General features: G+C 40.5%; 1 protein-coding gene across 3 annotated transcripts; it reads left to right on the top strand.

Moving 5' to 3' along the window:
* Positions 1-25,155, top strand: LOC140240691 (carbohydrate sulfotransferase 1-like). Of its 3 annotated transcripts, none has more exons than XM_072320445.1 (2): positions 1-158; positions 21,908-25,155. In XM_072320445.1, the coding sequence occupies exon 2, from the start codon at positions 23,289-23,291 to the stop codon at positions 24,948-24,950; it is 1,662 nt and encodes a 553-aa protein (XP_072176546.1). In that variant the 5' UTR covers positions 1-158; positions 21,908-23,288; the 3' UTR covers positions 24,951-25,155. The 3 variants fall into 3 exon arrangements, with proteins under 3 accessions (XP_072176546.1, XP_072176547.1, XP_072176548.1); XM_072320446.1 differs by having other exon boundaries at positions 1-154; XM_072320447.1 differs by lacking the exon at positions 1-158 and adding an exon at positions 4,436-4,535.
* The last annotated feature ends 823 nt before the right edge of the window (positions 25,156-25,978 follow it).

The raw sequence follows: 25,978 nt of genomic DNA on the forward strand, positions 1-25,978 counted from the left end.
ACAGTGCCAATGTGTGTGCTCAGCGATGCACGGAGTAGCTGATGCCTTTGCTATCTTTCCAAAGTAATTTGATAATGACGCTAAAACCTGTCGTTGCTGTCATTTGAACGTAAACGAAAGATTCGAGTTACCGAGCAGATCAGCTAGCTGCAGGGTTCGTAAGTGGATTCTTATATTTACTTTTTTTTTTGTTTCATACAAAGAATATAATATTACGAAGCGCTTCTGTTTCATTTGAGAATTTGCAGTTTTCAATGACGTACCCATTCAGAAAATCGTGCATTTGTTTTCCCCGTTGCCCTCAGAGGCAGCAAGGAATTTCGCAGTGAGTCACTAAGTTTTGTTTTTCCAGTATTTAACATCAATGTTTGCTTGCTTTACCAGTTACTTCGTTTGTGTACTCAACAGTGTATCATGAAACGAGCCCCTGTTTACACTTTTCATTCATTCATTTATCAAGTCACACCTAATAGTGACAGTATCCAACGCAGTATAGTTTTTGTGTCTTTCGTATAGCACCCACATTATTGTAGTCAGGGAAACAATTTATTGGGAAGGAGGGAAAGTATCTAAACATTTGTAGCAACAATGTTAACTCGCTCTTCGACGATTGTCGAGAATGTAACCCAGTTTATCAGTTCTGCCTATGTATGCTCTTACTCTGATACCAGTGCAACGCGCTAAGAGTTCAAAGAATGCAGGCAGACTATTAGAATGTCTCGCGGATGTGAACAAAGCCTGACAAACCATCCTAAAGTATCGGTTAGTCAGGTTCTAAATTTTCCTCGGATACGTCTTGGGGAATCGTTCCCTTTCAAGATGGACTGCAGTATAAAAATACAAGCAAACTTGTAAAGACACGGTCTACTCACAAGGCAAACAACATACATTAATGGATAATGTGGGATTAGTAATTCACTTATGCAATCGAATGAAAGCATTCATACCTCAATAATATGACCGCTGAGATCAATATGCGTTACACATTAAACTGTACATGAGCGCAACAGTTCGCGTTCATAATTCACCCTACAAGGAAGTAAAAGAACCATGAACGTACTGGCACAAAAAAGGAAGAAAGATTTTGATCTGTTTTCAACCATCTGTACAAAATTTTATTTGCACAGGGGCCAATCGGTGTGATAAGTGTGTGGTTAACAACCTGGCAATGGTCCTGAACAATGGCCAGGATTGACATGCTCTATTGCATATTCACGAGAAATTCCACTTATCACTGCGAGTCTTTATTCATCCTGAATGCAGTGTATGCAAGCACATGAAAACATCTGCTTATTTTCTTCATGTGCATGCATTTTATCCTTTACCGTGAATTCAGACCAGCAGTACCCAGGGCAATCCATTGTGAATTATTGATAAAGTATTCATGTGCCTTGGAGCAAGAGTCCAGAAGCTTAGTCAGCAGAGCTCTCAAAAAGTGGTATTCGTTCTGTTCATGTCTAGTGTTCAGGGTTATTGAAAGCACACTCTCACGTACACATCATTGGTTCTTGTGTAAAGTTCATTTTTGTACAGAGGGTTCACTATTCAGCTATTGCTCATATCAGTGTCCGTGTTTCTGTTATATAGATTTTGAACTGTTAAGGATCACAAGTGGGAAATGTTTTTTGTAACACCTGGTACATGTGGATGGAATAGTTCATAACTGGATACTTAGACGGGAAAATATCCATAAATTTGAATACGTCCGTAAGCTGGTCTAATGCGTATCAAATTTAGTGCATCCATTATTGAAAACGGAATTTTTAGTCATTGGCACTCCACGGCAAGTCTCTAAATTCCAATCAAATGGCATATCACTCGCTGATACTGTTATAAAACCATCCAATAATGTGAGAAACTGGGGGTGTTTTTAGATACCCATTTGAATATGGAATCTCAGGTTACTAGTGTATGTAAATCAGCATACTATATGATATATAATTTGAGACGCATCCGTAAATATTTCAATCAGGAAAGCATGAAGACTATTGTCCACGCATGTGTTACAAGCAAATTAGACTATTGTAACAGTCTGTTGTATGGATTACCGGATTCACAGATAGTTAAGTTGCAGCGGGTTCAAAACACATGTGCAAGATTGATTTGTAATCTCCCAAGATTTTCTCATGTTACACCACTTTTAAGGGAATTGCACTGGCTGCCCATTCGCCAAAGAATTGATTTCAAGATATTGATGCTGGTTTATAAAGTTCTGAATGGTCAGGCCCCTAGTTATATCAGTGAATTATTGAACTTTAAATCTCAGACTCATGGTCATAATCTCCGCAGTACATATGATAGATTGATATTGCAGATACCCCAAATCAAAACAAAAGTTACCTTAGGAGACCGATCATTTTCTTGTGCAGCCCCTAGATTGTGGAATAGATTACCATTAGACATTCGGAAATGTCAGACTTTAGACAGTTTTAAATCAAAAGTGAAAACTTTTTTTTGTTTGTTTTAGCATGGGCCTATTTCTTTTTTTACTTCCCATACAGCATTGTGCAACATAGGAATTTAAGAGCTCTTGAAGCGCAGTAGAATATAGAGACATAGTTTAGAACTGCGCTTAATAAATGATTTGTTATCATTATTATTATTGGTTGCAACTGATATCACTTACATTCGAGGGGGGGGGGGGGGGAGGAACAGACCAAACTTCAGAATCTCAAATTTCCCTTTTCGTTTCCGATGTTGTTTGTTTCGATCCATCAAACGCATACTTACTGCAGACATGGCAAAAGTGTTGTCATAAGTGCTTGTAGAGGCAAGCTATATCCCTGTGCTTGTTAGTCTCATCCGAACACTTAACCTGTCGAGTCTACATTTCTGCTGGTTTGCCAACGCCAACATGAGCATATATGGCATTACACTTTAATCATTTAAAAAAAAAAATGATGGGTACAGTCGCACGTACATCTTGCAATTGCTAAACCTTGGGAAGCAAAGGAAAATTGCTCATGTATTTCCTTTAATAACGAGGATCAATAAAACACCTAGTTCAGGGTGGGTAATATTTGGTAAATATGGATAACAGTGATTTTTCGTGACTTCCCGAGGTCAATCATGTCGTCTCTATTTGAGGCTCTCAACAGGAATCGATATTCCACGCCTCGAAATACCAGCTTTCCAATGGCTGCTCGGTTAGCGCGCGGATTCAAACTATGGAGAACTCTGCACCAGAATAGACGAAGATGGAAGATGGAACTTCAGTTAATGCGGGAAGCTTTACAACAACAGCAACAGTAGCAACAACAGCAACAACAACAGCAACATTAACTGCAACAATAATAACAACAACATAAATTATAGGGAGAAAGAGAAGACGTAAATATGTCGCCCAGCTGTTACAGAAGGGAAATCATAAAAATCGAATGTGATTTGTGAGGTCACTGAAAGCATGGCTGTCATTGTCATGTATACGGCGCTGTGTCCTCTCCCAAAGCCACATCCATTCGATTTGCGAGTAGACTCCAATATAAAGTGAAAAGATAAAACAGAACAGAAAGAGTGTCAATGAAATTTGACATAGGCATATATAGATTAAAAACCTGATCGACTTTCGAAGTTTCACAGGTCGGTCGCATTCCAAAACGACATAGATTTAACAAGCTGATGTCATCGCCTCACAACACATCTATCAAAATACAGAATTTACTAGAAACCCCCATGAAAATTACCTTTCCGGTCAATATCTCAACGCTTTCCTCTGTTAGTCCGTCATCTCTAAATTGTCACAACCGTATCAATAATTGAATATTATGGATATAATAATATCATACGGATATCATCTTGAAAAGTATATATTGACAGGTTGTTGCGATAAATGGGGGACTTTAAAAGAAAATAACATCATTATCATTTATCATTAATAGTTTGCATGAAATGAAATAGTCTCGACAATAATCACCGTTTCATGAAAAAGCGGAGAACCGTGAAATTCCAATACCTTTTTGATAATTGTTCTGTTCTTTTTGTGTGTCTATAGTGATCGTCGTTTGTTTTTATGAATTATTTTGACGTGACCGCTCGGAAACAAAGAATGCTTGTTACCAAGCAACGGGCTATTCAGACCAAGTGCCCTATCCAAGGGTCCAACCACGGCAGGCAGGGGAGTCGAACTAGGGACCTTTCTTTGTGAATACGAGTCTGGTCTTGTCAACGTTACTGAGACAGACTATAGCATCTGAATTTAATCATGAAACACTACTTCCATTCCGTTTGAATTTACTAATTTTAGTCAAGTGAATTTAGACATGAAGCGACATTTATACTCTCAGAGTGCATTTTCTCATCACGAGACAGCGCACTGACACACGATGAAAGTGAAGTGCATGGTAGCTTTTATAGGCTCTCCAGGGTCGGATTGACTCGCGTAAATAGGAAGCGCACTTGTTTCAACTCGTCGCATTTTCGAGACCGCTCGTCACATGAAGTCTTTGGGAAGTGCTGGTATAGACCGCTCACAAGGATTACTAGTAGCCTTCGTAGTCAGTTCCTCGACTTACTTCTGCTATGATCTGACCAAGGAGGTAATATGAAACCTCATTGATGGACATATCGAATGTCTGTTTATGTTAATCGCATGTTATATAAACGTGCAATGTTTAGTGCAGAGTACGTGAACAATAATCGTGCTCTATCATAATCGTATCATAATATCTAATTCCCTTACATTTTCAGTCTTTGCGGTCGTGTGGTGTTCAATCTACCTCATACTTTAATTTGTCAAAGAATCAGCGCTGGAACAGGAGAGTCATTTGCATGTTAATTAAAAGGGCTGCGAGACTCTCGTTTCCTTAATTTTGATTACGCATCGTTCCTCCCGGTGGCGCTCGATCCATTGAACGATCGAATGGAAGACTCCTTGATGGCCCAGCTGGATGGACGTAATGACTGTGGTTGTAAAAACGTACTCGGCCAGCTTAACTCCCTCATTACCACTATATTAAACTGACGTTGACGTGTTGTGCAGTTCAGCTGTCAGTGGTAGCGAAGGACTCTGCGAGAAATGCATTGGGCTGGATGACGAAGAGGCTGGGTAGACAATAATTGGTAGACAAGGCGTTGTCTGTAAAGCATTTAAAGCGGGAAGGGAAGATCGAGGCATGCATCATAGAACCTCTCCGTCGCCAAACGAGACGGCATCTGCGGTTGGAATGTGATGAAAATGTCGGCGAATATGCAAATAGCGGGTCTCATGCCATTAAGAAACTGGGTCGCTTACTTTATTCGATGCATGCTTTTAGTGGTGCTGTTCAGATGTTAGATGCATTTAAAGTTACAACTACACAGATGGCGAGGAAATACAGTAGCCATGATCATATATGAATCTATTCAAATATATTACAATGCGAATCACGACAACTGACAATGTACACTACAGAATAGATTTCATGCAGGTACCCATCAATATATAATACATAAAATTATATTCAAGTTTTGTGTCACTACCAGTATGGAATTCAGTGTTACAATTAGGCTTGCGTTGATAATCCGGTGAACCGGGGTCAAATCCCGTACTTAGCAATGAGAAAAACTCGTAGACGTATGTCAGCGTTAAAGAAATTAACAACTTTTCTTTTTCATCCCATGTATATTTTAACGTGTATACTACGTCAGTGTATTTTTGTTTTGTTTTGTTTTGTTTTTAACCTGAAACTGACGCTATTTACCACCAAAGGAGATGTAAACTATTCAGTAAAGATATAACTCGAACCTTACGTCTGGGTCCACAGGTCCAGATGAGATTGAATAAAAAAGTATATATATCATATTCATAAAACATACATCCCTGTGCACGACTGGCGAAGCATTCTTTATCTCGTTTAGAAATATATTTCTTCTTCACGACAACGATGACAGCCTCTGAAAAAGGTTTCCCCTTTAAGGAGCTGAGCGAATAATTCAGATGATAACCACATTTCTTTGCGGGAGGCGACACGGCACCCGAGCTCGCGTCTCCGCATTCATTTCCGTTTAATTTCGCGGCGGTTTATTCAGCAAACTTGGGATGGAGTCTCATCTGTAGTACAAAAAAAAAAAAAAAAAAAAAAAAGTGTGGGGGTATTTCACAAGACAAACCAGGATACAAGAGAAGAAATTGAAAAAAAAAAAAGGGTCACGAAGTGTTTTTATTGTGCATGACTAGAAACTCATTAACACTCTATTCCCCGCAACTACTCGTACATACGCTAATCTGTGCCAATCGGACGTGGCATTTCAAGTCGCCAGTCTATGACCCGCGGCTAAGGTCGTCTAAATTTGCAATATTTGCAGAAGAACTTATCATTTATGTCAAGTCCAAATATGAACCAAAAATAACACAGATGTAGAGAGAGAGAGAGAGAGAGAGAGAGAGAGAGAGTAGGCCTACATACATGCACACCATACACAGAAAGAGAGAGAAATGATTACGTACATGGAGGTATTTATGTGCATGATCTGTGTGAGCGTGTGTATTGTGTGTTTAGGTTTTTCCTCTTTTTTTTTTTTTTCGTCTCTTAAGTTCCGTGCATATGAAATCACACTGTCCACCAAACCAGCGATCCCTGGAAGCTCTAGTGTTGCTGATTTTATCCCCTCCCCCCATCAGCCGCTCGTTGTTTGTTCCGTTTATGTGCATAATCGTCACTCCTGCCTTTATGCAGGGAGGTGGGAATGAGATAATTAATACAATGCATCGACGCATCGGAATCTTGAACGATAATAATATGCAGCTCACTTCGGTCCTTCAGTCTTACGTAAGACCCCACAAAAGCTGTTACCTAGCTACGTGTAATATGAGGGAGAGAGAGCCCATCCCGTAACACTCGTAATATTTGATAGCACATTCAAAATGTTATACATCTATATATATATACATACATATATATATATATATAGCCTGCGCGAGACTTTCCCGACATAGCAACAACTAATGAATGCAAGTTTAGTCATAAGGAACAGATTAATGGAAATGCTTGTATTGCTTTATGTATTTATATGGCTCGGCAAATCCTGAATGCCATGATTCATGTCCTTCGTATATTATTCTGTCGCGTGAAAAAAAAAAAATAAGTCGTTTGCTAATTTGGATTCCAACAGGCGTCAAAAATTCTTTTTCACAATCTTTCAGATTTCAGACTGTATAGGAAAAAGAAATCATCTAGTGTCTGATACCTCGAGAAAAAAAAATACATATGAATGATATGAAATAAAATGAAACAAAAAAAAAGTAAATGAAAAAGTGACTGCCTGACTGACTGACTGAATAAATGAATAAAGGAATTTATAGATAAAAAAAAAAACTTCCATTCATTTCCGTTCAATAAAAACTGCTTTTCATTCTTTATTTCAACCAATCGAAGGAGTAACGCAAGCGAAGTGACTGGCGACATCGGGTCCATTTGCTAACAAGATGAGTTGTTCATTTACCTGTTTCTGTCAAGTATATGTTACTATGATTTGAGTCATGCAGTCTGCGTGCATCATAGCTGTTTCTTTGTCGGATAAGCTTCCACCTGTTAAGACGAATCTCTGTTATAATGGTAAACTCGCAGTTGATATATTACCAATAGTAGTGATGGTAGCCAGGTGTACTTGCGAAGACATATTGGACGTCCTATTCAACATATTAGTATGTTCAAACATTTGTTTATATGCATAATATACAACGTGTGTGTTTGTGTGTATGTTTCGATCATAGTATCGCGTATTTTGCTATATTCATTTCGAATTTGCTATAATTCCACTATTCCTTTCCCTCATTTTCATTGTTGTTGTTTTTTTTAGGAACATTCCTCGTGAAGTCAAACTGCTTTGTGATAAAGTCTTCAACAATTTTTCCATTATACGTGTTCACCCTGTTTATTTTTCTTCGTTCGCGGTTGGCGCAGCGAACGAATGCTTAAATGAAATAGGCATCATGATATCCAATGTGAGCAATATTATGAAGACATTAATAATTGTTTTCCATTTGGCGACGATTCTAGCGATATTGGGAGTAGAGTGATTTGACATTTACATTGTCCTTTAATTTCGAAAAGAATTAGCAATTTTGCAATCCGCTAACTTCTCTCATAGGCCACTCGTCGAATTCAAGTAGGGAAACTTTTGCCCTGTTCTTTGAGACTAAAAAGCATCACGATATCTTATACCCGCCAGCATTTTCTTCTTCTCTAGTGACAATTAGATATATTATCATCAAAGCTGGTACTAGGTACTCAGCGGTTTTTCGAGGTCAGGATTAGTTCTGTCCATAGCATTAAGTCGGGAACACAATCATATCATATTATATCACTGCTCTTTATTGTGTACTGTCAAGAAGAGTTCGTATTACTTGAGACACCTCTCTTTTTTTTATAACATGGTACATTCAGTTCAAAGTAACAATTATTTTCTTCACTAGGAAATCATTACAATGAAAGTTTATATACAATGACAATTTGTGTATACTAATATGCTTTGTTGAAAATGAAATGAAATGAAATGAATGAATGAATGAATGAATGAATGAATTAACGTACAATGTACATTGAAGGAGACGTGGTACAGAAAAAGACAGCTTATCGTGTACAGGGCATCGCTAACAATGTAGCATCAATAATTATAAAAAAAAAACAACAGCAACAACAAACAAACAAACAAACAAAAAACCCAACAACTGACAACCACAATAACAACAACAAAACCCACAAGTGCAAGATTCATATGTATAAGGCGAATCATAAGCATAATATAGCTATAAAGTAAGAGACTGAGTACGCCATTTTGTACTAAACAGGATTTTAATAGCTCTTACTTGTCACGACTATTTGACATTTTATTCCATAGTTATATAATGGAATAAATAGTTCGATATTAAAACTGATATAGAACTGAAATTATTGCACCTATTTGAAAATAGGTTATCTTGACTGTATTGGACAATGTCACAATGGGATATGAGTCGAATACTAAATGATAAGCATTTCAGATTGTGTAAAGTGTATGCAAAATGTGTCGAGGTCAACTCTAGTAAGCGGCGACGCCTGAAATCTTACTCTGGTACTCTTGAGTATTATGTCAATACTAGGCCATATAAATTCAAATTTAATTATACTTTATTTCATCAAAGAAAAGGTAATATATAATTCAAAACATGCATTTGTCAATACATGCTGTGAAAAAATTTCAAAGAAATACAAGTCATAAGAGTGTAATACAAAATATCCATGTACGAATAATAACATAACAAGAAAGCAATGCACACTTTGCAATGGTAAAATCAAATAAATACTTGTATATATAGCGATGGAAATTAAAGTGTGATCTTTACTTACTTTCCCAAACGTTCGTTTGCTGAAAGGTGACCCGACTTGTTTCCTCAAAATGGAAAGATATTTAAACGTCACGGCGATTACAATAGTGAGAATCATGAAAACGGTATAGTTTCCCTTGAATAAATTATTTTTCCTTTGAGAAATATTTCCCAAGCAGGAATAGGTTTCGATTCAGGCAACACAAATCTCACGTTTACAGGTCCAGCGTCTTGCTGTATACTATAAAAAAGTAATCCATAATCAGTGAATGAACTAGTAAATTACTAGGCGCAAGAAGTCCGGCCTAAATGTATGAGATAACAATTTATCATGGCCGCCACCTGTCTTCACTCTCGCAGCTAATCAGTCAACTTCACATACCGAAGGAGACTCCCATTTCCGGTGACGACGTTCATATCTTCCGACGATGTCAGCTACTCGGACGTTGACCCTGGGTATAGATAGGCTCCGAAACTTAGTGCGAGACAACCTCGATAGATACAAGCGAACGCTAAGACGAAGCCAATTAGGCAAAAATTGTGCTCTGCGCATGCGCGAGACAGCTGTTTTCATTGTCCAACCCGGAATGTTGCGTCGTCTTGGCGTTCGCATCCGCAGATCTATTAAAAGCTCGCTTGTATAGAGAAAGTACCCTTTGAGCAAATGTCTGCTAATTCAGCTCGGAGTTACATTCTTTGTATGAGCATGTTACCAGGGTCACTGAGGAAAAACAACAAAATGGCACACAGAGTTGTAATAAGCCTTGTCTTGGACAGCGGCTGAATGGCTTCATTACGTTGTATGAAAGAACATTTTCTAGTAAACCTTTTTAAAAGAAGCATGACAGCATAGAAAGCTAGTGGGATTGTACGTAATTTAGTAGATGATGTCCTACTTAACAACGATTTTCTCTTGATGGCCTAAGACTTTGGGTCATTCGAACAATGCCTAAGTGTGGACTGGTCTATTAAAGGGACCACTCGATTCAATCATGAACGAGGTATATTGACAGCATGAATGCTGGCTGACTCTTTATGCCATGGACTTCTTGTCTTGATTTCTCACTAGTCGTGCCGACAATGTTTCAATCTTTGGATGTGACTCATGAAAAAACATAGCTATCTGAAGCAATGACCTTAAAGGAACTGTGCAGTACTGGTTGAGGCAGGGATTCATGTTTTGAACATTCCTGAGTGAGATAATGAGAAATCTCTTATGAAATATAAAAGAATATGTAATTTTAAGAAGGATTCAACGTTTATTTGATGAAAAATGGTTTTCAAATGGCTGAGATATCAAAAAAAAAAAAGGTGATACAGTGGGTGTAATAATAAAAGGCGACAGGCCATGCCTTTTATTAGGATCTCTTTGTTTCACCTTGTTTTTGGATATCTCGGCCATTTCAAACCGATTTTCATCAAATAAACTTTTGATACCCCTTAGAATTGCATGCTCTTTGACATTTCATAGAGTGGTTTCTGAATATCTCGCAAAACGTGAAAAGCTAGATCCTCACCTCAACCAGAACTGTACACACCCTTTAAGCATTGCAAACCAAACAATTATGGTGTGATTGGCTCTGTAATGTATTTAGGTTTAACGCATGCTGTTGCTTGCAAAAGTTGCCCTTGACAATCACGAAGCTTGAGGGAGAATTGCCCTGCCTATCCACAGCTAAGTGAAGGGAAGTTAATGGGAGGAAACGGGTAAATTAAGTGCTTTGTTACTAGGCTGTGCAGGCTGTAGTATAGGAAAAGAAACATCCATTTACACTGTATTGTAATAAATGATAAAAGCGATCCATTGTGTGTAGTGTAGAGTACTTTGCAGTACTCTTCAACCAGAACGGTATTTCGGAGTTCGATTCTCCAATCGTGTAAGCATCCATGACAACGAGCGTTTTAGTCACAGTGTCCTTTTTTACCCTGGTGTGCAAACTTGTAGAGAATTGTAGAGTATAGAAATATCTGAGTTGGTCAATTTTTTTTTTTTTTTTTTAGTTTCACAGATACCGCCTTCTAATCGTTTTGCCCAAGAATTAATCTTCTTCTAATAGCATCGGACGGATGAGAGGACATTGACATATATAGCAGACGAAATTGTAGAGGAATGTTATGTAATTATCATCATATATTATCTGATTATCATTGGAAGATGTGAACAGAATTGAGATAGATATTTTTAGCGGTCACAAGACGAGCAAGGAATGCAGTCTTGGAAATTTATGGACTTCTTGCCAGCGTTTGTTTTCACTGATAAGCTAATGGAGGCATGCAAAAAGTGAAAAGTGAAAGTTCTGCCGGTAGTTTCGATGAAAAAGCTTACACTGAGTTATGTGCGTTTAACTAACGAGGAGATGATATTTGTGCATGTGTGTACTCTGTGTGATAAGGTTGGTGTTGTTTACATGTGTGTATACATGCTGTGTGTGATAAGGTTGATTTGTGAGTGTGCGTGCATGTGTGGGCGATGAAACTGATGGTGTGTGTCGTTTTTTTATTTGATGAGATTGACTGTGTGTGTGTGTGTGTGTGTGTGTGTGTGTGTGTGTGTATTTACGAGGTTGTTGGTGCGTGTATGTTGACAGAAGTGTGTGTATAATATGGCTCCTTGTTTTCGATTACAAACACACCTTTGATTAGGGCTTTAACAGAGCGTGTGCGCCTGATAATTATGAACTTAAATAACAGTGATGTAGGACAACGCTGTGTGACCAGTGATTTTACAGTCATCCAATACAGATTGTGCAAAAATAACGCCCAACAGAAAGAATGGGAATGTTCGTGTTCGAAAGGAGAAGAAGAAAGACAAAATAAGGTCATGTGCTGCAGCTTGAGTTTACTGTGGCAAGATGTACGTCTACAGCTTGAAAAGAAAATGCGTGATTCCCAGTAATGCCGTCACACGTTGGCCTTAGATTTGTTGCAATATCAAGGTCATCTGTAAATTTGTACATCTGAATTTCAACGCATATCTAAGATTTGAGAGGTATTAGATGATACAGGTTGAATTCTTCAGAGCTGCACAAAATTCAGAAAGCAATTTAAAAAAAAAAAACCCAAGCAAGCAATGCCCAAGCGAGAAAGAAAAAGTAAGAAAAAGAACAAGAACGCACGTCAGAGTCTCCAAAATGAATATGCGCTGGAAATTTACGAAATGTTACAAAATTAGTGAGCAAGCTTGAAAATTCTGCAGCCGGTACATAATAACTATATTGTACCTGTACAATTATGGAAAAACTCCAAACGAACAATTTCGCAGGGCTGATATGTAAGTTTACTTCTGTTTTTCTGTGTTACCTTGTGAAACACTATCCAATGAGTAATAATGATAACAATGATAATTGAAATAATAATAATAATAATAATAATGATAATAATAATAATAATAATAATAATAATAATAATAATAATAATGATAATAATAGTAATAATAATAATAACGATAATGATAATAAAAACAAACCCAAGCCCTATATGGTTTATGGGATATGGTACGATAAATTATAAACAGTAAATTATTTTGAGCTTTACACAAAACGAAGAACGGGTAGGTACAGTGAAGTTGCATTCTTGACTCCACACTATACTTCTTTCTATAAAGCGGGGTTCCCACTAACGTACGATCTATTACGAACGTCACGATTGGACATTCGTAACTGATCGTGGAAGATTCTGAACTCGTCTGAAATTTCACGTTTGGATACGAGGTTGTGCGAGTCAATTTACGTGTTGCTTCGCTTGGATGCGATACAATGGTCACGATTGGTCTATTTCAAGCAATACGATCTGTCACGATCTGGTCTCCCGTTCAAATACGATCCGATAGGATTGTCCCGATTGAGAACATGATTGGTTCCGATCTACCACTATCATTACGATCGGGATAACCGCTTTGGGGCGTGCAGCTACGTTGCGATACGTTCCATTACGAATACCGTGAACCAATGCGGGCTGTTGAGATAAGATACGACATCTTTCACTATCGGGATCAAAAGCGACACCCGTTTAAAGGGGATGGCTAGTATCTGATCAGTGGGAATCAGTGGGCATGCAGGGGGATAATTGTTCCAATCCTTGTTGGACTCATTTAAGAGTACATTATATATCTATTGTTGCGTGAAAATTATTTGTTTCAGAATGGTCTCATATTCAAGTAATGTGCAGTTTAACGTTAACGATCGCCCCGTCACTGTACAGGCATGCTAACCTACAAACATTAAACTGCACATTACTTGAATATGAGACCATTCTGAAGCAAGTAATTTTCACACAACAATAGATATATAATGTACTCTTAAATGAGTCCAACAAGGATTGGAACAATCATCCCCCAACATGCCCACTGATTCCCACTGATCAGTTCCTAGCCATCCTCTTTAAGGTGCGATTGCACCCGAATGGGAATATTATAGTCCGGCCGACGATGGATTTCATTCTTTCCTCAAATTCTGCAGAGTGATTAGGCCTACTATCCACAACCACTGATGATGGCAAGAGTTGACAGGTTGAGGATGATGAGAATGTGACCTTCGCGGTATTGCAAATGACGATTACGTTATCATTAGATAGAAAGTATCACCTATGCCAGCCACAACCTCAGATAGTCTCTCCTCTAATTTAACCTAAAGAAAAGAAAGATTATTGAATAGACGTGCTCACACTCCCCCCCCCAAAAAAAAAAAAAAACAAACAAACAAAAAAAACCAAAAACGAATACACAAGATCAGATCATTGCCCCATCTTCCCCAGAAAAAAAAAATCAAGACAAATGTTTTCACCTTCCTTTGAAATACATGAAGAAAATATGATGAAATTGAAGCTAAAACAGAGGATGGGATCTTTTTGAATGCTAACATGTCTTATATGCTCAATATAACAAAGTTGGGCGAACTGATAGCATTACTTGTGTGTTTGATTTAATATTCGCATAGTATGTATCATAATTATTATGCATTTTTATTTCAAAATGTCGTTATCTCATGGGGTACTGAAAGTTTGGTTGGTTTGGCTTGATTTATTGCTTTATTTAACAGTGTTTAACAAAACCGACATACACACACAACAGAAAGGTAACCCCTAAAATACACGTGTAATGTCATTTTTTATCAACAAGAAAAAGTCTTAAGTAACATTATTTCGCAGGGGTATTGCTACACTTATTGACTAACTTCTATGTGAAAAATAATGACAGTGATCTCTATAGTCATGCACGAGTGACCTAACATCCACAACAATGGTCAATTTTCAAAAGTCACAAAAGTTACCTTGTGGGGTATGTGAAACATTCTGCTTCTGATGGATGTTTCAGTGGTGTTATTTTATATTTCATTGTGCCCCCCCCCCCCTCCCTTATTCAACCTCGCGGAATACAAAATATATACGATTTGCGAGTAAAATAAGGGCAAATGTGCAAAATAAGCAGAAGGAAAGTGAAAAGTCGATCCCGATCAACACGATTAAGAAGAACGATTAGATAAGATTTGCTGCGTTTTTATACGATCCAAGACAATCTGATGCGGTGATCATGATCAAAAATTAATCGTGTTAATCGTAGAAAATTTTTGAACCGTCCAAAAATTTTCTACGATTAACGCGATTGCCACGATTGACCTCAAGATCTGATACAATCTAATACAATCTGATAAGATCACCACGATTGCTTCACGATTAAGACCACGATTTGAATCGTGGCGCCAATCGTGATAGTGGGAACCCCGCTTTATAGATTGTTGATGACGGTTCGCTGGCCGAGGAGTTCACTATTACAGCGGAGGTGGACTAAAATGCACTGGGGTGTTTATTATCGTAGATTATGTAGTCGGCGTGAGCCCGTCCATTGAATATTTGCAGTATGTTTATCGCGGCCCATATTGTTGGAATGCTATTGATTTCCTAGTCAGCATTGGATTAGATGGAGCCGCTTGAGATCCGTTCTAATCAGATTTATGTGCACCATCCATCCCGGGGGGGGGGGGGGGGGGGGAATGACGGGGAATATTCATGATTGATTTCACACGGTGCTTCCCTTTATCATTTTATTCTCTGCGACAACGCTCCCACGCAAAAGAACAAAAATAGATATCAAAACTAAACACAACCACCCCTCCTCCCCCCCCAAAAAAAAAAACCACCACAAAGCACTAAAGAGTTATGACGCACATAGATGGCACAGTGCATGCGATTGTTTCAATGAGTTGCATTATAGTTTGCATGAGTTTAATTGTTTGAATATGCAGTACATGCACGATCAAAACGTAGACGACTCCTTCGATTTTGTTGCAAATCATAATTCAAAGCAAATTATTGAACGTATAGGTAACATTTCTACAAATGCCCATGCAAAATTTTATTTCTGCTCTCTTGAATTGATGGACTCTTTATTTTCTTCTCAAGTGCTGCCATGTATGCCCCTTGAAAGCACCCTTTTTCATACTGTGTCATCAAAGTTTCATAACAGTTTTTCGTGGAATATACTGTCACATCAGAGAACAGACCTTATTGATAGAAACATTGACAAAAAAAAAATCATGTAGTGTCAATATTCAAACCCTAGGCTCTACTAGACAAAATCCTTCGTTCATTAAACGGATCTATAAAGGTGAAGATTCACTCCGTGTTCAAGTTGTATTTATGTGATTAAAGTGCATTTGTCGGCAGGGTTATTGACCGTTAACAAAATCCACTTAAGTCCCGCTCGCTTGTCCTGCTGAATAAGACCCCGTTTACAGTGCGAGGCTCGGCCGCGGCTCGGCCGCGGCCGAGTCCAGCCCCGCTTCAGTGTAAACGCGCAAAAGGCCAAATGCGAGGCCAAAATTGGCCTCGCATTTGGCCTCGCTCTGGAGGTGGTCTCGGCCGCGGCCGAGCCGCGGCCGAGCCCGGCCTTTTCTTGGTGTAAACGGAAACTGGGCCAAATGCGCGGCCAATTGCGCGGCCAGTTTTAGTCTGGCTTCCAAACCCTCTGCCTGTATCTTTCGCTGTTCAGGATATTAACCCCCTCAACGTCGAAAACTAGTATAGTTTAAGGTGGTTTTGTCCTGCAAAGGATTTTTTCCTTCGGCAAAGGCCTTTGCCCGAACGGCGACTTCGTCGCCACGGAATTCAGTTGGCAAAGGGTCTGAAAACCAGACAATACCAAATTGCGTTAGTTTACAAGCAGAGCGCCACTACGACCAAATAATGAAAGGTTTGAATCGAAAGCGCGGCCGAGCCCAGCAGTGTAAACGGACAAAATTGCGAGGCTCGGCCGCGCAATTGAGGCCGGTTTCGGCCGCGGCCGAGCCGCGGCCGAGCCCGGCCTCGCACTGTAAACGGGGTCTAGAACATTCGTGTGGGTGCCCGGTGTGAGTTGTCGCTTCTGAAGTTCTTTTGTGTGTGTGTGTGTGTGTGTGTGGGTGGGTGTATGTGCGCTGGAGCGCATGAATTTGTGTGTATGATTATGGGCGTCTGTAATGCAATAGAGTAGAATTAATGTATGTGCGCTCGGGTGTATGTAATGATTATGTGGGCAGGACTGTAGGTTACTAAGTATACACCAACGATTTTCTGTCGGGTGTTAAAGGGGAGGGCAAAATTTGTTCCAGTTGACAAGTAGGAGGTAAATATTCGCGATATATCTCTTTTTTTTAAAACGAAAGTAATTTTGTGGGGTTTTTTCAGATGTTATTACAGCGCTTTGTCATAATTCGTTTTTGTAAAGTGTATTGTATTACTTGAAGAGGAACTCGCTTCTTAAATCGCTATCATGTAGAGGCAACTACGCCTGTCTTGCACACAGAAACTATCTGAGTGAAATCGATTTAAAACAAGATAAGGTAACGATGTTTGTGATGACTTTAGTTTACGCACGATTAAAGGAAGACGGAGATGGAGTATAGTGTTCATTGTCTGACGTCACCGATATGCCATCTTCATGAGATAGTTTGACTAACTGCTCGTCATCAAGCAGCCATAGGGTGATTATCTCATCTGGTGCTCTGCTTATTCAATCAGTCACGCTCTGGATGTAGAACGGACAGACGGATGGGATGTCCCGTGCAATGGAAAGGGTAAAGAAAGGGTATTGGGGCATATTTAGCGATTAACTCGCCTCTTTCTTGAGCCCCCATGCAGACTATTTAGAACAGTATATAGTTTGGCTACATTAAGTATATTATAACAGTATAAAAATCCTTTTCGGTTATAGCATCGTAGCTCTATGGTCCAAGGGAGACGCACCACATCCCTCGTTCCAGTAGGCCTACTAACCTGCAGAGGGGCCTTGTGATAAATAAAATATTATACCTAACGACTCTCCACCGAGTGTGCAGCGAATTATCCAGTAGATATTTACATTAATAATGGATAATGAGGGACGGCATGATATGGGTGAAAAATCTCAACCAAGGATGTTGTTCCCATCTGACGAGTTTCGAACTCCGGTTTCTAATTTCAGATTCTGGAAAAGGGATCTCACTGAGCGGTGAAGGTTTGCGAGCGTAGCGAGTTTTAGGGGGAAAAAAGTTTTGTCAGGGTTCGTATATACAGCAACAAATTAGTTCGTGAACAGTTGCGAGCAAAGTCGCAAACAATTTTCATTTTTGTAAAGAAGTTTTTAACATGTTCAGAATTTCTTTGCGACAAGGAAAACTGATTGTGCCAATAAAAAAAAGTTTTTGCGAGTTTCATTTTAACTGTTTATTTGCGACAAGAAAAACTGATTGCTACATGGAAAATTGTTGGGCGAATCAACCTTTAATGAACCTTTTGCAACCTTTCACGAACCCAATCGAAATCCCAAATTCGCTACGTTCGCAAGCATTTGCCGCTCAGTGAGATACCCCATTTACGAAATAGATCGCAAATTGTTTACGAAGCCGGAACCTGAAACCTGAAATTCGCTAAAAACCTGCTACTTTCGCAAACATTTGTCGCTCGGTGAGATACCCCCCCCCCCCCATATAAGACTTCATCCAGTATACCCTGGACTACTGTGATCGTATAAAATAGCGCAACACGCACTTCACACAGTCTCTGCAAGCGATGTTATTGCGCAATCCCAAGAATCACGTGATGCAGACTATCGGGATGACATCCCCCCTTTCACACACGAAGTGCATTGTCCTGTTGTTATATATAAATAATCATAAATCAGTCCAGAATCTGAACTCGTTTTTTCATGACTGACATGCTGTCGATTTCACAGTTGAATTATTACTTGCATATTGCTCAGGGCGTAAATGCTACATTGTATACCCATATTAATTGTAAATATGTGCAGTTCGATCACTTTCTCATCTTTTAACATCCGTATAATGAATATACAATAAATGCTTTTCCAATGCTAAATCGCGTGTGACTGACAGACACACACTTCCTCCGTGATATACATATTATAATTTACGTTTGATACCATGTAGTCCATAGCTTCCGTCATCCATATCCGTCTTGTGGCTTCAGTGGCGTACCGTGGGTCAAGACATTGGGGGGCACCTCATGGCAGCAACATCAGAATTGCATAACGGTATAATTAAATGCGAGCGAGCTTGAAATTTTTGACATTTTACAGTCCCCAAACTGCCGTTTGTAGCTATATGTAATAATATATTTGCTTTGGAAATTAAGGGCGTTGCACCGGGCGCAACTGCTGGCAGTTCCTGGCAGTAACATGAATGGCATAACGATTAAATGCGAGCGAGCGAAGCGAGCGAGCTTGAAAATTTTGTCATTTTACAATCCCCAAACTGCCGTTAGCAGGTATATATTTTCGCTTTGGAAATTATTGGGAGGGGGCGCAACGGGCGCAACTGCTGGCAATTACTAGTACTGACAGCAACATCAGGAGAATTGCATAACGATTAAATGCGAGCGAGCGAAGCGAACGAGCTTGAAAATTTTGACATTTTACAATCCCCAAACTGCCGTTTGTAGGTATATATTTTTGCTTTGGAAATTACGGGGAGGGGGCGCACCGGGCGCAACTGCTGGCAATTACTGACAGCAACATCAGGAGAATTGCATAATGATTAAATGCGAGCGAGCGAAGCGAGCGAGCTTGAAAATTTTGACATTTTACGCTACAGTCCCAAAACTGCCGTTTGTATCTATATTTTTTCGCTTTGGAAATTCGGGGGGGGGGGGGGCGCACCGGGCTCAATTGCATGGCAATTACTGGCAGTAACATCAGGAGAATGGCATATAACGGTTGAATGCGAGCGACCGAAGCGGGTGAGCTTGAAATTTTTGACATTTTACAGTCCCAAAAATGCCGTTTGTAGCTATATTTTTTCGCTTTGGAAATTAAGGGGAGGGGGTGCACCGGGCGCAACTGCTGGCAATTACTGACAGCAACATCAGCAGAATTGCATAACGATTAAATGCGAGCGGGCGAAGCGAGCGAGCTTGAAGATTTTGATATTTTACAGTCCCCAAACTGCCGTTTGTAGTTATATTTTTTCGCTTTGGAAATTAAGGAGAAGGGGCGCACCGGGCGCAACTGCTGGCAATTGCTGGCAGTAACATCAGGAGAATGGCATAACGATTAAATGCGAGCGAGCGAAGCGAGCGAGCTTGAAAATTTTGACATTTTACATCCAAAAACTGTCGTTTGTAGCTACATGTATTTTTTTTTTTTTTTTTCGCTTTGGAGAGAGACGCCCGGTGCGCCCCCTAGATCCGCCACTGGTAGTCAAGGGTGTTGGTTTATGTTCATGATTGGGGGAGTATGACCAGCGAGGGGGCGTCGAAGTGACCAAGCGGGAGAAGGATGTCAAAAATCTGCACTTTATATAGAGCATCCCCTAATTTGTTTGCGTTTGTGAGTGTGTGTGTTTCATATAGATGGAAAAGTTAGGAAATAGCCAAGGTCAAGTCTTATTATTGGCAATGCAAGGCATTTTGATATAGACTAGTATGTAAAGCAACACTGCAAAATCAATGATCAAGCTTTGATAGCAAATGCGCACAACCTATCAAACATCACATTGCGTAACATTGCAGCGACTCTTTTTGCCATTCCGATGTTCCGAGTACACTGCGCACATCCTGCTTATACTCAAAATGCCAACCAGGAATCACGCTAAATCACAATCTTTTGTCGTCTCCGGGCTTTTTTTTTACAATGTTTCACTATAATACCTCTTTAGTTATGGTTAAAAGAAATCTTAGAAAAAATATCTTTTTTCTCGATCATCCTTTCATGTCGATTTCAAAATCAGTTTACTAACCCTTGAATTACCATTTTGGTAGTTTGTTTTCTTTTCTTTTTCTTTTTCTTTTTTTTTTTTAACCAGCGGATTGGGGGGGGGGGGCACGTGCCCCCATGCCCCCCCCCCGTAGTTACGCCACTGTGTGGCTTGCTGTTGTGCATAAATCAAAATAATGTATCCCCGAACGTAACGCGTCTGTTGTGACCTCGCTGACTTACATATAGCCATCATGACTGTGTTGCACCACCTATATCGTGGTATGGGATTAGCACCATTGATTATTTGCCCTGTCCAGGAAAATAGTAACCCAGCGTGCATGAAGAGACCATGGCACGAATGATGAAAGGGCTAATTTGTATCAAATTTCTAAATTTCATATACACTGCAGTGTAGTGTGCGATCACGTTACCGGAATGGTGGGAGTTTCATTGAAAGAAAATTATATCTATTATAGTAAGAGATGTTAGACGGTGCGGGATGTTAAAAGTTTCACATGATTTCACGGAACAAGTGATGTTTTTATCAGACTATATACAAAATTAGTTGCGACGATGGATGTCTTCAATTTACAACACTCCTCATCGATTTGTCCACTCCGTCGGTACAAAACGTCCTAAGGTTCGATCCGGGGAACACACTCCACTCCAGCCATCCCTACTATTAATCTACCATCATCATTCGAAATTACACTATAATTACGTCCTACACCCCTTCCCATCCCCCGAAAGAAAAAAAAAATCCAGATCATCTGGGATGATCAATGTGTGCATGGTGGAATTGAATCTTGACAGATTTATTTATTTTTTTGTTTGGTTGATTTTAATTTTGGGTGGATCCAATCAGGGCAGACGAAAAAAAAAAAGGCGTAGAATGTGCGTCGTTCGTTCTCTCTTCCCCCCCCCCCCCCCGCAGTACTAGATGTACAGGCAAAACAGGAAATGGAGAGGGAGAGAGCCCCATCTCAGTCAATCGGGCAAGTCCTTATGAGGAGGTGGACATACCATTATATTGGTTGAGCTTCTCAAGTGAACCACTTTTTGCCCATCAAATGACCGGTCCAAATTGGGCTTTCAAAATCCTTCCGATCTCATGTATAATATTATAACTTTAACTACACAAAATCTGCAATCCTCTCAGAAGAGGAAGTTGAAATGAGACTATTGCGGCATACACAGTATAGCATGTGCTGTGCAAGTAACAAAATCAAAACTATCACACATGAATGTCGGACGAAAAGAAAACATGACTTTCTGTGACTGGATACGTATAATCCATGCATACGAGACAAGATTTTATAATGTGCAGTGTCGCTGTTATTGTGGATTCCTTGCAATCTTTTATGATTCATGACTAGTCGTGTTTCGGCATTGCTCATCCCCTTTTATAGATATTAACGACCGGTCTGTTGGCTGTGTTTTTTTTTTATTTCCATGCGCAGGTTTCCCTCTCCGACTCTGGACATTCACCGCGAAGCAGTGCTCCTTCGTACTGACCTAATTCACCCGCCGCCGCCTCCGCCGCCGCCGTGGAATTAACGAAATGAAAGTTCTTGGACAGCGACGGAAAGCGATTAGACTCACAACAACGCAGGCGACATGAGAGCCCCTAGGACGTCGTATTTTATGGCATTTTGTCTACGTTTCCGGGATATTAATTAGAAAAGGAGAGAATCTACGAGAAGCAGTAACGGTTGCGCCTACACGTCTATTACGTCGTTTCGCGTTTTTATCCGCGAGTGGGGATAAGTGAGGAGAAAGTACTCTGCAATTGCTCTGAGCTCGCGGGCAAAGTTACATGTCCGTTATGTTCCAGACATCAAAACGTTGACTTTCACGTTCTGTCGGAAAAACAACCAATCCATATTCTTCTAATTTGCTGTGTGCAATAGCAAAGTTCCATAGCGCTCATTGAAGGCATAGTTCTATGACAAGAACTGTAGACATGTTCGAAATCCGTGACTGAATATTAAGAAAAAAATGTCTTGACAGGTGTAGAGCATGCAAGTACAAGGAAATCAGCAAGCTGTGTCCCCGCCGGAAGATTAACTGAAGTATTCCTTCTTTCAGATGCCAGTGATAAATGGCCCCGAAGCAACGACGGTTGACAGAAACCTCAATGAGAAAAATGACATTGCGTTCAACTGCGATCACAACAACATTGGGTGCCAATTTCCTCTGTCTGCTGTCGTTACTTTAAGCGGATATTTCACAATTTGTCATTTCCAGGCAGAGGAATTATCATGTCAAAACATTCCCGTGCGCGTTGTGAAGTGCTGATTATTGGATGAAATGTTATGACGAGTCGGCAAGTGATGATACCAGTTATTGTTTCGGCTGCATTCACCCCTCACTTTTGTGCCAGTTCGATTTCTACCCATCATTTCGAGTGAAAGCATGTTGTTCGGTCCTGTTTAAGCATTCTTTAGGGAAGCTACCCCCGGGGAAAATAATGTTAACAGCGTCACTTTCTGGTAGGGATGTGCCAAATGAGAGATTTGATCATACTGATATTCCATCGCTTCCAAGATTTTAAGCATCGTGTTTCATCAGTTCTGTCCCTCACTCGCAGTCAACACTTTAATTACAGTTCGAGGTGCTTGGCGAATCATCGACATTTCATCCAATTTCTTTTCGGAGATTTTGTGTTCGGATTTGCATGCATGTTGCTAGAATCTGGCAAGGCCCCACCCCTCGCGTCATCCTCTCAAGAAAAGCCTCCAGATGACAATGAATCACCGCTGAATTTCTATCGTCGTGGTACAGAGCTACTGCGGACACATCAAGTTAGTGTGTAATAAAGCGTCTTGAACAGTTTCTACCATGGCGCAGAAAGGATGGATACGGACAAGGTGGATGAAGTCTCTCGTAGCGCTCTTCCTCACGGTGGTCGTGTCGCTGCTCGCCTACGGGAACATGTTGCGAACAGTAGGCGATGGTACGCTGTACGTTAGCGATGTTGAAACCAGAGTACGTGATTACGACTCCGCGTCAAACAGAACAGCTTCCGGGTCCCTCGCAAGACTTCTAACTACCAGCATGGCAAAAATGGGTCACAGTCGACGCGCACTGCAGGCATCGAAGACGACGCGCCTTCGGCTCATACCCAAGCACCGAGCGTCTTTGGCCCGTGACCCGTTTTCGTCTCTTCTCAAGGAAGCTACAGACGTAACCGAGGGGATCGATGACTCACATTTTTCAACACATTCCAGTGAAAATTGGTTATTTCACGCAAGTTCCAGCGCGTTGAACGAGATCATGGACTCGGTTGGGCTACGCGATTCAGAAGCGTTTGATAGGAGAGAGACAGGGGATCGTGGTGTGGTGACTCCAAAAGAACGAATGCAGCTAACTTCAGAAAAGCCGATATTTATAGTACTTCTTGGGCGTATGCGCACGGGGTCTAGTCTGATTGGGGAAATCTTCAACCAAAACGAAAACATTGGGTTTTTGTACGAGCCCCTTCACGCGGTATGTGAATGGAGCAAGAACGGCGCCATCCCACGATCGCAGTTCCATTCGGCATCCGCCAAGCTCTTGCAAAATATAAGCAGATGTGAATTCCCGTCAAATTTTATCTCCAGTATTGTCCATTGGCCAACCGGCGGCGGATGGCACAGTCGCCTCATTCAGCCGGTATGTGCAGCGACGAATCGCTGTAGGTACGCTACGCCAAAAATGCTTTACGACCGCTGTTCTGAGTTCGTGAAGTATCGAGGGGTGAAAACGATTCGAGCCGATTTTGACACGCTGCTCCCAATCATAAAAGATGATTCGGTAGACGTGAGGATTCTTCATCTTCTGAGGGATCCTCGAGGAACGGCCAACTCCAGGCGCGAAGTGTACGCCAAGGAAGGCAACTCCTTGAAGTGGCGACTGACCGCGCGCAGACCGCGCTACCCACCGAGACGCGGGTCACCAACCTATCCCTTGCGGCAGAACCCATATTTTCCTAGATCTACCTCACTTCACACCAGACCGTACTACCAGCCTCGGTCACGTTTGGAACAGACAGGGATTCTTAACAGTGCTGATGTCTTTCCGTTTTTAAACACCATCCCCGCCTACTGCAACTGGCTGAGATCAACCGTCAAAGTTGCCCAGAGCAAGCCCGAGTGGCTACGAGGCCGCTACAAGCTGGTTCGCTACGAAGAGTTTGCGAACGAACCGATTCGTGCTACCGAAGACATATACCGTTTCCTGAGGATGGATTTGCCGAGCAGCGTGCGGGAATGGCTGTCAAAAAATACCCAAAGTGCCTCGAAGCCTAAAGATAAACTGTACGGACTGCATCGGAACTCTTCGGAAGTAGTCTTCAAGTGGAGGAGCGAGATGACGTCACATGAGGCAACTCAAGTTGAGAGGGAGTGTGGCGATATCATGGAAAAACTTGGCTACAAACGAACCTCCGGCAAGCTCCGTCTATCTGACCTTTCAAAGTCCCTTCTCCTTCCGCTTCCTGATGATATTCCGAGAGAATTATGACGATAGCTTCATTGCCTGTAGTTAGATACTCCCCACCTATTATTCAATTGTTCCTTTCCCAGACTAGGGTAACTGATGTACGTTTCGAACGTGCTTACAGTAATGTTTGTAACCAAAATAATCAGTTATACTCACGTTTGACTTATTCGATGGTTTCCAATACTACTGGTAATGGGGAAAAGTGGAATATTCTATTTATTACCTTCTTTTACTATCACCTTCTACCTTTTTATATATTCGTACTTAACAATAATGTACTATCTTTTGAATTGTACTACCTAACAAAATCCAATAAAGTAAATATAGATACCGAATTTTTGTCAGGTGAATGTTAGGGTTATTAAGTACACCTTAGTATCATCCCTTCTTGTTCATACAGTACAGTGTATGTTTCCCCATGAATGGAAATAGGTAGCCAAGTCGGTGTCGAAGAACGAAAAACAAAAATGTGAAATATAAAGTTGCTGTCCCGAGACGTCCAGTAAAGACAACTCATTTTGCGTAAAAGTGGCGGCATTGTGTTTTGCATGGCATATTGAGAGTACATGTAATTTTCCGGAGGCGTGCTAGATGATCACCACATACTGTCAAAGACGCCATATCGATGTGCTCTACACTTTCATGTTGGAATATGTGGGTAAGCGAATACATGGCGCTATACATGTAATCATAAAAAGCTACAAGTACTTTCACTTACGCATTTGTGCATGTCACATGATTTTGTGATAGTGAAAGAAAAGTTCAGCCAAACTTATGGTAGCCTTACAGCTGCTGTTGCAATGAAGGACGTTGACAAAAGGAATGTAATATGACATATAAACACACGTTACATATACGCACATGGTTACGCGTAGACTTATTGTCTCAAAAAGGAAGAGACACATATATTGTGTATCTATTTGAAGCTTGCATGGTCATGATTACATTTTGCAATTTCCTCCTAATTTTGCCTAAAGAACTGATCGAGAATAAAGTGGAGATTCAGGTTACAAACCGTGCACAATTTTCAGCCATTATGGCGCGAAGTA

This window comes from Diadema setosum, chromosome 17 (genome assembly GCF_964275005.1).
Source record: "Diadema setosum chromosome 17, eeDiaSeto1, whole genome shotgun sequence".
Lineage (NCBI taxonomy): Eukaryota > Metazoa > Echinodermata > Echinoidea > Diadematoida > Diadematidae > Diadema > Diadema setosum.

Bases quoted from the DNA above. Each gene is read 5' to 3' on its own strand.
- LOC140240691 (XM_072320445.1), top strand. From the start codon at position 23,289: ATGGCGCAGAAAGGATGGATACGGACAAGGTGGATGAAGTCTCTCGTA.